We start from the raw sequence: 14,649 nt of genomic DNA on the forward strand, positions 1-14,649 counted from the left end.
ATATAGCGACATTTTTAATTTAAAACGTCGCTATATAGCGACGCTTTAAATTAAAAACGTCGCTATATAGCGACGAAAAAGCGTCGCTATATAGCGACGCTATGGGTTAAAACCCGAAACGCCGAAACGCGCGGCGTTTTGCTCAAACCATTCCTAATCTCTCAAGTAAGCAACCCAAAATCTCCTCCCACCTATTTTCGACGACCTCCCATCTATTCCAAGCAACCTCCTACTCTATTTCCCACTCCTCACCCTTCTCCTACCTCTTGTACTCCCTCTCTCTCCTTTTTCCCTCTTTGGTTTCCAGAAAGAAAGTTCTTCAAGAGGTGAGTTTGTTTCAACAATGTAGGTTGTTTGTTTGTTAGCTTTGGTTTTGTGAGTGTTTCTACTTGTATTGCTAAAGTTTTAAACTAGTTTTCATGCTTGATTTGAAAGGATTGAAACAAAAAACGAAATTTCAAGAAAGAAAGAAAGAAACTCACCTCTTCTTCCTGTATTTCTCTTCCTTCTCTTTCTCCTTGTCTCCTCAATCTCCTCCTTTCCTTGTCTCCTCAATCTTCTCTTTCCTTGTCTCCTTTCAAGAAGTTGCTTTTGTGATCTCCTCTTTCCACTAACATCTTATTTGAAAAAATGGGTTGTTTTCTCTCTTTTGTAGGGCCAGTCCACTACACCGAGCGGGACATACTCTCTCTTTTGTGGGGCCAGTCCACTCCACCGAGCGGGACATACTTTTATAGGTAAGTGCTTCCTCTTCTTTCCATTTAATATTTTTGTTATTTGCATTGGCCTACAGCTAGCGCCTTAAGCGCTAGCTGCAGTGATGGGCGTAGGAACCCTCTCTTCCCCCTTCTCTTTTTCTCATTTTTCCCCCTTCTCTTTTTTCCCTCTTCTCTTATTCTCTCTTTCCCCCTTCTCTCTTTCCCCCTCTCTCTTTTCCCTTCTCTCTTTCCTTTCCCTCTTATTCTCTATTTCCTTTCCCTCTTATTCTCTTATGCTTATGCTTCTCTCATTCCCCCTTCTCTATTTCCTCCTTCTCTCATTTGCATAAGCTCTTTTTCCGCATGAGCATAAGCTCCTTCTCTATTTCCGCATGAGCATAAGCATGAGCTTATGCTTATGCTTATGCTTAAGCATAAGCATGAGCATAAACTCATGCTTATGCTCATGCATGAGCATGAGCTTATGCGTAAGTTTCCGCATAAGCTTATGCGGAAATAGAGAATGAGAGAAGCTTATGCTTCTCTCATTCTCTTTTTCCGCATAAGCTCCTTCTCTATTTTCGCATGAGCATAAGCTCCTTCTCTTTTTCCGCATGAGCATAAGCATGAGCTTATGCTTATGCATAAGCATAAGCATAAGCATAAGCTCATGCTTATGCTCATGCATGAGCATGAGCATAAGCTCATGCTTATGCTCATGCATGAGCATGAGCATAAGCTCCTTCTCTATTTCTGCATGAGCATAAGCTCCTTCTCTTTTTCCGCATGAGCATAAGCATGAGCTTATGCTTATGCATAAGCATAAGCATAAGCATAAGCTCATGCTTATGCTCATGCATGAGCATGAGCTTATGCGTAAGTTTCCGCATAAGCTTATGCGGAAATAGAGAATGAGAGAAGCTTATGCTTCTCTCATTCTCTATTTCCACATGAGCATAAGCATGAGCATGAGCTTATGCGTAAGTTTCCGCATAAGCTTATGCGGAAATAGAGAATGAGAGAAGCTTATGCTTCTCTCATTCTCTTTATGCTTCTCTCATTCTCTTTTTCCGCATAAGCTCCTTCTCTTTTTCCGCATAAGCTCCTTCTCTATTTCCGCATGAGCATAAGCTCATTCTCTATTTCTGCATGAGCATAAGCTCATGCTTATGCTCATGCATGAGCATGAGCTTATGCGTAAGTTTCCGCATAAGCTTATGCGGAAAGAGAGAATGAGAGAAGCTTATGCTTCTCTCATTCTCTTTTTCCGCATAAGCTCCTTCTCTCTTTCCGCATAAGCTCCTTCTCTTTTTCCGCATGAGCATAAGCTCATGCTTATGCTCATGCATGAGCATGAGCTTATGCGTAAGTTTCTGCATAAGCTCCTCCTCTTTTTCCGCATAAGCTCCTTCTCTTTCTCTTTTGCGTGAGCATATGCGGAAACATGAGCATAAGCTCATGCTCACCCATGAGCATAAGCATAAGCTCATGTGGAAAAAGAGAAGGAGCTTATGCGGAAATAGAGAATGAGTTTCCGCATAAGCTCTTTCTCTTTTTCCGCATAAGCTCTTTCTCTTTCTCTTTTGCGTGAGCGTATGCAGAAATAGAGAATGAGAGAAGCTTATGCTTCTCTCATTCTCTATTTTCGCATATGCGGAAACATGAGCATAAGCTCATGCTCACCCATGAGCATAAGCATAATCTCATGCGGAAAAAGAGAAGGAGCTTATGCGGAAATAGAGAATGAGAGAAGCTTATGCTTCTCTCCTTCTCTTTTTCCGCATAAGCTCCTTCTCTTTTTCCGCATGAGCATAAGCATGCGGAAACTCATTCTCTATTTTATGCATAAGCTCCTTCTCTATTTCCGATGCCTATGCTTAAGCATAAGCTCATGCTTATGCTCATGCATGTGCATGAGCTTATGCTTAAGTTTCCGCATAAGCTCATGCTTATGCGTGAGCTTATGCGGAAATAGAGAATGAGAGAAGCATAAGCTCAATCTCTATTTCTGCATAAGCTCATTCTCTATTTCCCACTCTATTTCCCCCTTCTCTCATTTCCCCCTTCTCTCCTTCTCTATTTTCCCTCATCTCTTTCCCCTTATCTATTTCCCCCTTCTCTCATTCTCTATTTCCTCATTCTCATTCTTTTCTTTCCTTTACATCTTCTTTCCCTCTTATCTTTCCCTCTTCTTTCCCTCTTTCCTTTCCCTCTTCTTTTCTTTCCCTCTTCTTCCTTCTTGCCTATGCCTATGCCTATGAGAATGCTCATGTTTGTTTTTTGTTTTCTGTTTTCGTGTTTGTGTCTATGTTAGACATGGGATCACGTCGCTCATCGGACGAGTACGGACAGCCTCGCAGGAGGAGAGCTCACGATCTATATGCTCCAGAGGACTTTGATTCCTCTCAGGCGACTACCCCGAGGACTACCCCTGGTCCTAGCACTGTGACTATCCCTGGTTCGACCCCTCTTCCACGTAGCACTGCGACTACCCCTCAGGGGACTCCTTTGCTAGCCGCGCATGGCTTTGTCGGGACTCCCGACGAGTTTGTAGCGCAGATGAGCGATGAGGAGGCAGCGAGATTCTTCTCTCTGCTCTCTCAGAGGACCTCCGCAATTCCTTCCCCTACACCGACGGGTGGACGTACTGCCCACCCATCCCCTCGCGCCCCTTCGACCGCGGGATCATCACCTGTGCATGCCTCCCGCAAGGGAAGGAAGAGTAGAATGGGCGGCTCATGTTGTGCTGACTCAGGAGATGTAGACGAGTCAGCACACTCACGCTCCTTTAGGTCTCCACTTGGTCCGGAGACACAGTATCAGTCAGGTCCCTTTCCCTCTCCTACTCCCACACCTACTCCTCGATGTCGCGCAGCTTCCACTCCTTCAGACTCTACTATCGTCAGTCCCCCTTACTCATCAGGGGATCTCTCCTATCAAATCACATCTGCCAGAGAGATAATAGAAGACAAAAAGGGCAAAGCAGTGATGGCCGCCATGAGGCGGTTGATGAGTCATCACTTCAAGAGCGGCATAAATATCGATTGGCGGTATCAAGATGCCCAAAAGAAGCAGGCGGTGATCGATGAGTTAAAACAAAGATATCCTAATCCGCCAAATGTGGAGTTTAATAACAATTATATGCTCGAGCGCATGGGTTTGGTCCTAAAGCATCGCAGATCAACCATGCGTACTTCCATTACAAAGGGGTTGGCTAAACCCAGCTGGGCAGACAAAGCTGATTGGAAGTACTTCAAGAAGCAACATAGGGACCATCCCGAAATGTTCGAGGGTCAGAGGAGGGCTGCAAAGAGACGGCTGGACGTCGTAGGTACTTCGCACTTTGGTGCAGGCGGACGGTATGCGTTCGAGGCAACTGTGGTAAGTCTACTTCTTCCCATTTAATGTATTGTTCTATTTGTTTTACTTACATATTACATGCAATTTAGCTAACTCTAACTCTCGTAAATTGGATCCACAGCAAGCTGCGATGGGTCGTCTTCCTACGGATGCAGAGACGAGGCGCGCATTTTGGATAGGAACAAAGCCGTGGTTCATTGAGCAAGAGGCAATGGGAGCGACAGTCGATTGGGCTGAGGTGGCTGCTCGCACGGTATAAGTTTACTCCTACTTGTAATCTCACTTTTTAATTTAAGTTCCAATCTAATTTTCGATTTATATGGTTCACTCTTAGGGTCAAAGCTCAAGCGTCCCATCATCAGAGACGAGCAATCAACAGGGGCAAGGATCGGACGCAGGTGTCGAGGATGAGGAAGAAGACGCAAGTGCCGAGGACCAAGGAACAGGCCAACAAGACGATTCGGATTCGGATTCGGATTAGTAGTGGTAGTAGCATTTTGTATATCTGCTCATTAGAGCAATTTTGTATCGCCCTTTCGCAGGGTAATTTTGTTACAAACACAGTTGTATATGTATATGCATTTCTTCCTCATCGTTCACAAGAACAATTTTGTATCAACCTGCAAGCAAGGGAAATTTTGTTATAAAAAACTTTCTTTTGTAATTTTTTTAAAAAAAAAGGATTAGTGGGGCTAAACAGGGCCAAAAGGAAGCCCTGTTTAGCCCCACTAACCCTTTTTTTTTACTTCTGTTAATCATCGCTATATAGCGACATTTACCAGTGTCGCTATATAGCGACGATTAACAGAGTCGCTATATAGCGACGTTTGCATCGTCGCTATATAGCGACGATTAACAGCGTCGCTATATAGCGACGGTTTATAGCGATGCTCCTTTTCCAACGATTTTAACGACTTTTATAGCGACCTTTACGCCCGTGAAAAAAAAAAATTTTAATGTAAAAAGCGTCGGTATTTCCGTCGGAAAATGGCCTATGCCTTGTAGTGAATGTAGTGTTGGGCACCTTTGTGGACCACTATTTTAAAATTGAATTCTTGAAGCAAGAGGAGCCATCTGGTTATTCTTCCTGTTGTACATGGATGTTTCACAAGATAAAGCAATGGTTGATGGTCGTTGTAGAAGACAAATTCATTTGCCAATAAATAGTGTCAATATTTCTTAAAACTATTATACACCATGGCCAGGGCTTCTCTTTCTGTGGTGGTATAGTTGATTTATGCATCATTGAGTTCTTGACTAGCAAAGTAGATTGGTAGCCTTTCTTATGTTCACCGGGTTAGCAAAGCACACTCCCAATTGCAAAATTTCTTAAAACTATACACCATGGTCAGGGCTTCTCTTTTTGTGGTGGTATAGTTGATTGTTTGGTGGACAAGCCAGTTGTTTCTGAGTAGGGATCTCACACAAGGTGCTTCACTGAATTGATGCTTGATGTTGCTTCAAGCCCATCCAACATAGTCACCTCTCAACAATAACATTGGATCTTTCTATATTCATATGAATACTGAGAGAGAGAGCATGTGTGTGTGGGGAGGGGAGAGAGAGGGAGGGCATATTTTTTGTACAAATGCTTGCCCCTCGATCTAGCTGAATCGTTAAGTAAACTGAGCATAGAGCCAAGCCTACAGTGGAGGGGGTCTTCAAACTTGATGTCTTGTTTCTTGAAATTAAAGACATTTTAAAATCCCATCTTGAGACCCAGCGGAGCGGGTCTCTAGCCCACCGTAGACGGGTCATGCTACTCATAGAGCTAAAGATAAGGATGAGAGAGAAACGGAAAGCAGGCTGAATAATACGAATAGAGATAGAGAAAAGGACAAAGAAAGAAATTCCACAAATAGAGATAAAGATATGAGTTCTAGGGGTAAAGAAGGGAAAAGCAAAAGAAAAAGGAAAAGATAAGTCTTTGCACAATAGGACTAAGGATCATGATCGACATTTTGACAAAGAAAGGCAGAGAGAGTTCTCGACTAGGGAGATGCAATAGAAAGAGAGAAGGATCCTATCTAAGAAATAATCTCTACAGATTTTTAGCCTGGCAATTTAAGTTGCTGTTATTGTTTTAGCCTCCAGCCACATCCAACCCATTCAAAGGAGGCGAGGCCAATGTAGGAGAAAGGATGTCCGAGGTGTTGTTTTGGGAGTCGAAGGACCAAGCCAAGGAGGCTTCGTGGACACAAAGAGAGTCACAAGGAGCAGCATGGCAATAGAGATCAGCATGAGCATGATTTGCCATCCTAAGTCTGCTCATCATCAAGAGACTTTTCTTCTTTGGTTTTTCTTTTTAAAGAATTGCTTCCTTATGTTCTGGGAATGTTCACTTATTCCTTCAATAAATTCAAAACAAGATGCATTGATTTCTTTCAAGGTGTCCCTAGCCCATAGACACACACACACACACGTGCACGCGTGCACGCTTACACACACACACACAAGGTTTTAAATATATAATAATGATGAATAAATGATTCATTTTTTAAAAGTTTCAAAAATGGGACAAAGAAGTTTTACAAGTTGCTCAAGTTCTATGACTAAGATGCTACAAAACAAGAATAAAATAGAGAAGAACAAGTTAAAAGTATGATAGGAGATAAGAGAAATTTGAAAATGTGAAAGAATCTTATATGTGCAACATACAAAATCACAACTGGAAGCCAAAAAAATAGGGAAGGAAATAAATAAATACGAAAAAAATCTATTAGGACTTAATAGCACCTAAAAATAATCGACTTAGTGATCTTGAAAGCAAAGTTCAAGATATTTAGACTTTAATAAATCTTTATTAATTGATACAATATCAACATTTTTCACAATATATGAACTTTATATTCTTGATCTTGAAAATGTAGATCAAATTAATTATTTTATGAATATGCATAATTGGATTTATTTTAAAATATTATAATAGAAACTATCATCTGCTTTAAACGATTATGTTATTTTAAATTAAAATCTACTTGAAATAATCTCTTTAAATTCTGTATTTATTAGAAAAAAAGTTATGTTGGTAAAATAATCCCTCTATCTTTTGTACTATGTGGATTAACATGATATGAAAATCTTAAGGCAAATAGACTAGAAAAATTAAATTCCAATGAAAAGAAATTAGGTTTTTCAATAAATTTGTAGAATGAATTGTTTTGTCTTTCTTGAAGACCAGTGGAAAAAGCAATCCATAAAGTTAAAAAAATATGAAGCTCAATATATTGCAAAGAAATAGCCAAATGTACTTCAAAAATCTTATTCTTTTAAAAATTTAAGAAACATAAACAATATTAAATAAAATTCATTATATCTAATTAAACATCATTATCAGTCTTTATTATTCAATAGCTATAAAAAATCAAATGCTATCTTATATATTCTATGCCTTAAACAAAGTTAAACAATATGAGCCTTATTAATTTTGCATAGTTTCTTAATATATTCAAAACTTATATGGAAATTAAAATATAAGAACATTTGAAAATTATGTTTGAAGGCTCATCTCTTATCCTCCATTCTCCCTACAAGTCTATGCCACATGGTAAATTTGACCACACCAATTAATTGGCTACACAGAAATTATATAAAGATTGAAGTATTAGTGAAGAAAAACATTTGAAAATTATGCTTGTAGGCTCATCTCTTATCCTCCCTTCTCCATGCACTTCAATGCCACATGGCAAAGTTGACCACAACAATTACTTGGCTAGACAACAAGGCGGAATTCAAGCATTCCCATAGCAAAGGGTTGGATTGCAAACATCACAGGCTTGCAGCATCATGAACGTGGGACCCAAAATATTCCATACCTCAGGATGTGTGTTTTTATATTGTATTGGAGCCCAAGTTATTCCATGTAATTTTTATGGTTGGTGGAATGATGTTTTTGTGTCTTTGTCCAAATCTTATCATATGATCCCAAAACCCAATAAGAGACGTGATGAGTGTCAGTCACAAGTGTTCACGGAAAACATTTTTCTCAGCAAATCATAAAACTTGGGGTTTCAAATTTTGAAGGTTTATCCTGAGAATTTGCTAACCTTTTAGCTAAAATATAACTAAATTGCCTAAAATTTTGCAGATTTTACAAAATTGAGAAAATATTTTTTACAGGTGAAAATGAAAATGTTACAGGTTGATTGTATATAGTTTGCAAGTTTTCTGTGAACACTGGTCAGTCGCTAACCTGTCATAGACAGGTCAGGCTACTCGTGAGAAGTAAAGGTTAAAACGTAAAGGTCTATTGAGCAGCTTAGAGATCTTGTGCTGAGAAATCCATGTAAAATATCATCAACCTTGTGCAATAATCCATTTCCCATATCCAAGCTTCCTCCCTCCTGCTCTCCATAGCTGATCCAAGCTTCCTCCCTCCTGCTCTCCATAGCTGCCAAGCCTACTCTTTCATGTTCTCCTTCACCCTCATCCTCTTGTATATTTAATAGCCTTCTTCCCTCAGTCACTACCTTGCTTGGTCACTCCACAATGCCTTCCCTCCGTCTCCGTAAACATGACTTCTTCCCTGATAAATCCTTCGATGACCTCCGCTCCTACTGCTCTGCCCTCCGCCAAACCCCCTCCCGCTTCCGTAACCGCCTCTTCGCCCGCGCCAACGCCCTCGATGAGGTCTCTGAGGTCCGCTCTCGTAGTAAACATGAAATGAAGCGTAACCTCAACTGGTGGGATCTCGGATGGTTTGCCATCGGTGCCATCATCGGCGCTGGCATCTTCGTGCTCTCCGGCATCGAGGCTCATGAGGATGCCGGCCCCGCGATCATTCTTTCCTTCGTTGCTGCCGGCTTCTCCGCCATGCTCTCTGTGTTCTGCTACTGCGAATTCGCTGTGGAAATCCCAGTCGCTGGTACGTAAAGCACAGCCATCTTCCTTCCGCTTCTTGCTCCGCTCAAGATAATCATGTTGCAAGCTGCGAATTATTAGCTCTATTGTGAAGGCGTCTCTTTGTTCTCTGTTGCTGAACAGGTGGTTCCTTCGCCTACCTCAGAGTGGAGCTCGGAGATTTCGTGGCCTTCATAGCCGCCGGCAACATCATTCTCGAATGTCTCATAGGATCCGCAGCTGTCGGCAGGGCCTGGACCTCTTACTTTGCCACTCTTTGCAATCGGCATCCTGATGATTTCCGCATACACACGAACTTGGCCAATAATTTCAACCTTCTGGATCCCATCGCCGTTATGGTTCTCATCGTTAGTGGCATCATAGCCAGCTTAAGCACCAAGGCAACGTCTTATTTGAACTGGATCGCATCGGGATTCAACATGTTCATCATTGTCTTTATCATCATCGCAGGTCTCGCAAACGCACACCCATCGAACTTTAAGCCTTTCCTCCCTTTTGGCGTCAAGGGGGTCTTCAAGGGTGCGTCGGTTGTGTTCTTCGCTTATCTGGGCTTCGACACAGTGTGCACCGTTGCGGAGGAAACCAAGAACCCCAAACGAGACATTCCCATCGGCCTCTTTGCCTCCATGTCAGTCGTAACTCTGCTGTATTGCCTGATGGCTCTCACGCTCTGCTTAATGCAGAGTTACACTCAAATTGACATCAACGCTCCCTTCTCTTCAGCTTTCACACATGCGACTGGCTGGAAATGGGCACAATACATCATTGCTATTGGAGCTCTGAAAAGCATGTCCACGGTTCTGCTAGTCGGAGCTGTAGTGCAGGCCCGTTACGTTACGCACATCGCTAGAACCCACATCATCCCGCCTTGGTTTGCATTGGTGAACGAAAGGACAGGCACTCCTATAAATGCTACCATGGCCATCATCGTAGCCAGTTGCTTCATTGCCCTCTTCACCGAGCTCAAAATTCTGTCTAACTTGCTCTCCATCAGCACACTCTTCATCTTCATGTTGGTAGCAATATCGTTGCTTGTGAGACGGCATTACGTGACGGATGAGACCTCGAAACGTCATCAGCACTTGCTCATTTTCTTCCTAGCGGTGATCATTGCGTCCTCCGCGGCAACTGCCGCTTACTGGGCTGTGACTGAGGGGCAGGGCTGGATAGCATACACAATCACTGTGCCGCTATGGTTTGCGGGCACGTTGGGGCTAGCACTCTTCGTTCCCAAAGCTCGAAAGCCCAAGTTCTGGGGCGTGCCGTTAGTTCCGTGGATACCATCTCTTTCTGTAGCCACCAATAGCTTCCTGCTAGGATCCATAGACAAGGCTTCGTTTATTCGGTTCGGGGTATGGACGGGCCTTATGCTGATCTACTATGTCTTCTTTGGACTTCATGCTTCATATGACACAGCCCAAGAAACCAAACCAAGCGCCTGGGCGAAGATAGAGGAAGCGACTAATGACAATGATTCAAAAAGTTTCTCAAGCACGAAAGAGGATCACAGAGTAACGGGTGACTTACAGCTTGCTGCAAAAGCCGATGCTGTGGTGGATCAAGTTCCCAGTTCCATATAAATAATTCCTGTGCAGGCCAGTACAGCCGGAGATCACGATGCTTGCAGGTATAGCAGCCAAATTTGAGAACTCGACCAGCTTCATTTCCTGTAAAAATCTCGTAGACTCGTTGTACCGCATCTCTGTTTTTACTTCATACTAGAATTCAAGGGCCGTGTCAAATAACCGAGAGATAATGGCTTTTTTTTTCTTTTTTGGGTAATGGCATTTTGAGTGAGTCATGATAATTTAGTTTACATTCAATCGGGGTCCGTATTGGGTCTATCTGAACTGTAAAGTCATGGTGATTTAGATTCACTGAACCCAAATGCATTCATTGTTACTTAGGGCAATCAAATGACAAGGTTGAGGGAACAGCCATTTTTCGAGTGTGACTGTGCCAGAATGAATAGTTTGAGTTTGATCCTACTTTGAGGAATTGAATGCAATACGAAAGGATAAACCAAAAGATCATATTGAATTAAGCTTGTGTAGGAGCTTGGCCAAATAGAATTTGCAAGCACTGTAGAAGTTACAATCATGCTTTCATATTTTGGAATTCATCCTTTTTTTTCAGTATCAAATGAGACAAATTGAGTTTTTTATGTATTGTATTGCATATTCTTTGTATACTTCTATGTTTGGGCATCATGGCAGGTAGGTTTCAAAGATTTTTAAACGTACAATGTGCAATGATTGTCTTGTCTTTAATAATGCAGGTATGCCAATAACAAATCTAAACTAAATTTGTCCTAATCATGAGGCACAATAAGGGTCCACTACCATTTAATTCTTCCAACAAATGTTGTGTTTTCATCAATTCCATTACCTATACGTTTATAATACATAAGAAAGTGTGTTAAGAGATAAAATAAAATATACAAGAGAATGTTTAATATTAAAAGAGTTTATAAGCTCCCAACTTGTACATTATGAGCTTGCAATCCCAAAGTTTTTAATCACGGGGATTCACAATGGATGTCGTATCGTATCATGTGAGTGTAAAGGAGGGGTTTTGTGGAAGGACACACTCAAGCGCATTCATGAGGGGTAGCCCCCTATTTATTTCCTCTACCAAATTTAATTGACATTAGATAGAGGTGGTGAGTTCACATCAAGTGAATTTAAACGTTACTACAAAAGTCACAGGATCAAGAGGTAGTAACCCTTGCCACATACATCACAGCAAAATGGAGTAGCAGAGCGCAAGATGCACGTTATCTATGAAATGGGCAAGAGTATGATGAAAGGGAAAGTTTTCCAAACACTTTATGGGCTGAAGCATGTAACACGGCAGTTTACATTCTGAATCATAGCTACACGAAGGATTTGAACGGGATGGGGAAAATCTTTTGGTGAGCTTTTTAATGTGAGCTTTTCTACCATTTCCTTTGTTTTTGCGAGCTTTTCTTAGAAATCCATACGTGTTTTTGTTATAAGAAAGATGGGGAGGTTAGAAAGAGGGGGAGAGGATATAGGATATGTTCATTTTCATAGCATGTGGGAGGGGTGGAAGAGTGTATACTATGCACAAGGGGGGGCGAATATGAGTGGCAGTAGGAGGCAAAAAATTATGGAAGATATGTCCATATTCAAAGTAGAAGGGAGGAACTATGGGAGATATGTTCATTTTAAAAGTGTATAATTTGAAACTTTTGAATTTAAGGATGAGGAAGCGTGTAGGCAGGTGGGACCAAGGGGACACATTTGAGGTGTCGCCGGATAGTCATGGTGGTAGGAATTAGGGAGAAGCCTCTCTAAAACTACCTTGTTTAAGTTTCACTTTAAATTTTGAATTTTTTTGGGGAAAAATTTATTGTATTATAATGTGATCAAAATTTTATACATTCCACCTCTAAGGAGTAAACATAGCAAATCATAGAATCGGGTAGCTTGAGTTCCATACACATTTTTCCTTGGAAAGTAAGTATAGTAAAAAAAAGAACAATTTTTTTGCTTAAAATTGTCAAGTAGCTATTCACCAAAAAAATTCAGATTCTTTACCTTTAGAGGCCTCTTTTACAAAAGAGGCAACAAGAACATGAGAATCAACAACAGGTACATGTGTAGCAGATACATGGCCAGTAGGATCAAATGAAGCACCAGGTATATGTGAAGCATATGCACTTGAAGTAGGCACATTAGTGAAATCATTTGTTTGAGCAACAACGAGAGCATGGGAGTCATCAGTAGTATGAAAAACCACAACATTACTAGAAAAGGTGACTTGTCACACAGAGGGTATCCCAAAGTAGTGAAAGACTAATAGTTAGCCCAAGAATTACACGCGGATGTGTTCACTATGGAATCAATGTTTCATCAAGCGTGTGTACAAGGCTCAGAGCAAATGTAGAAGCAACACCTTAAATGTTCATCCATCCACAAATTGGACAAGCTACAATACCAAAAGGTTCTTTTGCTAAATGCGTAGCACCTCTAGACCTTTGAGCCCATGTGCTCCACCAAACATATGTAATCTCTATGTATGTTTGGGATCTCTCCACCTTACTGCCTAGGTATAGCCTAGGTGGGTAGCCTTCTATAAGCTAGGTCTACATCTTCAAGGTCTCTTTCTCCTCTTGAACATAGGCCCAAAGATAGCATTCTATTGTTCCTTTTGTTGGTGGATTGGCTACTCTAGAAGATGCAAAATGAGGCCTAGAAACCTCCTTTTTATAGGTCACAAGCCTCCAACTAGGTAGGCCAAAAATAGCCAACCAAATCGGCCACTTTCCCTCTACCTACCCCGATGTGGTCTGCTTCATAAAACTAGCCCATTGGGCCCTCAAAACCGGGCCAAAGGCCCTCACTTCTATGCAAGGGACTAGCCCCTCTACTAGCCTATGGGCCGACTTGGTTGGCTTGCCCAACTAATTGGTTGGCCTAGCCCAACTAGCTCCTATATAAGGGTAAGGGGCCAGCCCCCCTTGCTTCTCTCTTTGCCTCTTTTGTCCTCCATGTAGTCCTACTAGTCCTACATCTTTTTAGGCCTTTTCTAGCCCTTAGATCTTGCTCCAACCATCCCCTGGTAGACATATGGCATCACCATATAGTTGCTAATGTCATCCACCCTTTGTTGGTCCATATCATCACTGCTACATCATTGTGTTTCCTTCTACTACCCATGTGGTAGCCCCATGTTTTCCCTTCTTTCTCTGCTCCAACATCTTGATGCACACCTCATTTGGGGGCTCACAAGTGGGGAGGTGACCATTCATATTCAAGCACCCTCTCTCACTGACCCACATTGGCCCAACACCAATGCGTCGATGACAATACTCTAGTAGCTCCCGTGTCATAGCTCTATAGAAAGGTTTGATGTCAAAACAGGCCTTCTCTGGCTTTTCAACTAGTAGCTCCTACTCTGCCAGGTCCGGTTCTGCTTTCACACATTAGTTTGGTGCACAAGTGCATCTTTGACTATGCTTGATGGCACCACCACCTCCAATCACGAACCCACCTTTGAGCTCGAGCTTTGCAAGTACCAACATCCTCCACCCATCCCCCTCATGATGGGTGAACAGCGTGAAGTCCCTGCACAAATCCAATTTACTTGGACCATCAAGAACCAATTGTGGTTCTTTGTTTTTGTCCCCCTCTAAGTCGCAGTTACCATCTGACTCTGGGTCCCCACATCCCCCCTCTGCTTCAGCAACACCAACCAAGCACCGAGATGATCTAAGGCAATCTTCACTGTCATCACCTTCACTAAGGAGCTTGACTTCTCTTTTGACCATTCCTCGATGTCTGACATCTTGATAGTAACATTGGGTTCCATGACTCTAATGCTAGGAGCACACGGAGTGGCCACCAAGAAAAGTTCCCCTATTGCCACCTGAGCTGATTCCTTTGACTCTGAGCTAGCACCCTTCTTCTTCTGATCATCCTTCATCCTTTTGCAATCTTTCACAAAATTTCCTGGATCATCACGAGAGAAACCCTTCTTCTCTTTCTTTCTCTTCTTCTTGTTGTCTTTAATCATCCGTGTTCATACCATCGTGCTTCTTTTCCCAAGCCTTTTGTTGTAGTAGAAGTGGAACCTGCTCCTCAAAAGTCAATGATGCTTCCGTGTGCCCTACAGTCATTGTAGTCACAAAACTATTGTAGCTCTCAGGCAACATTCCTAGCAATAGCCTTGCCATCCTAGGTCATTGTTTGCTTGGGTGTAGCCA

General features: G+C 42.0%; 1 protein-coding gene across 1 annotated transcript; it reads left to right on the plus strand.

The window, feature by feature from the left end:
• The first annotated feature begins 8,423 nt into the window (after positions 1-8,423).
• LOC147883901 (cationic amino acid transporter 5-like) lies at positions 8,424-10,950 on the plus strand. The gene is made up of 2 exons (XM_087398377.1): positions 8,424-8,922; positions 9,042-10,950. The coding sequence occupies exons 1-2, from the start codon at positions 8,547-8,549 to the stop codon at positions 10,496-10,498; spliced, it is 1,833 nt and encodes a 610-aa protein (XP_087254503.1). The 5' UTR covers positions 8,424-8,546; the 3' UTR covers positions 10,499-10,950.
• Positions 10,951-14,649: the final 3,699 nt, after the last annotated feature.

This window comes from Dipteris shenzhenensis, chromosome 27 (assembly GCF_047967505.1).
Source record: "Dipteris shenzhenensis isolate YYH24624 ecotype China chromosome 27, Dip_SZ_1.0, whole genome shotgun sequence".
Taxonomy (NCBI): domain Eukaryota; kingdom Viridiplantae; phylum Streptophyta; class Polypodiopsida; order Gleicheniales; family Dipteridaceae; genus Dipteris; species Dipteris shenzhenensis.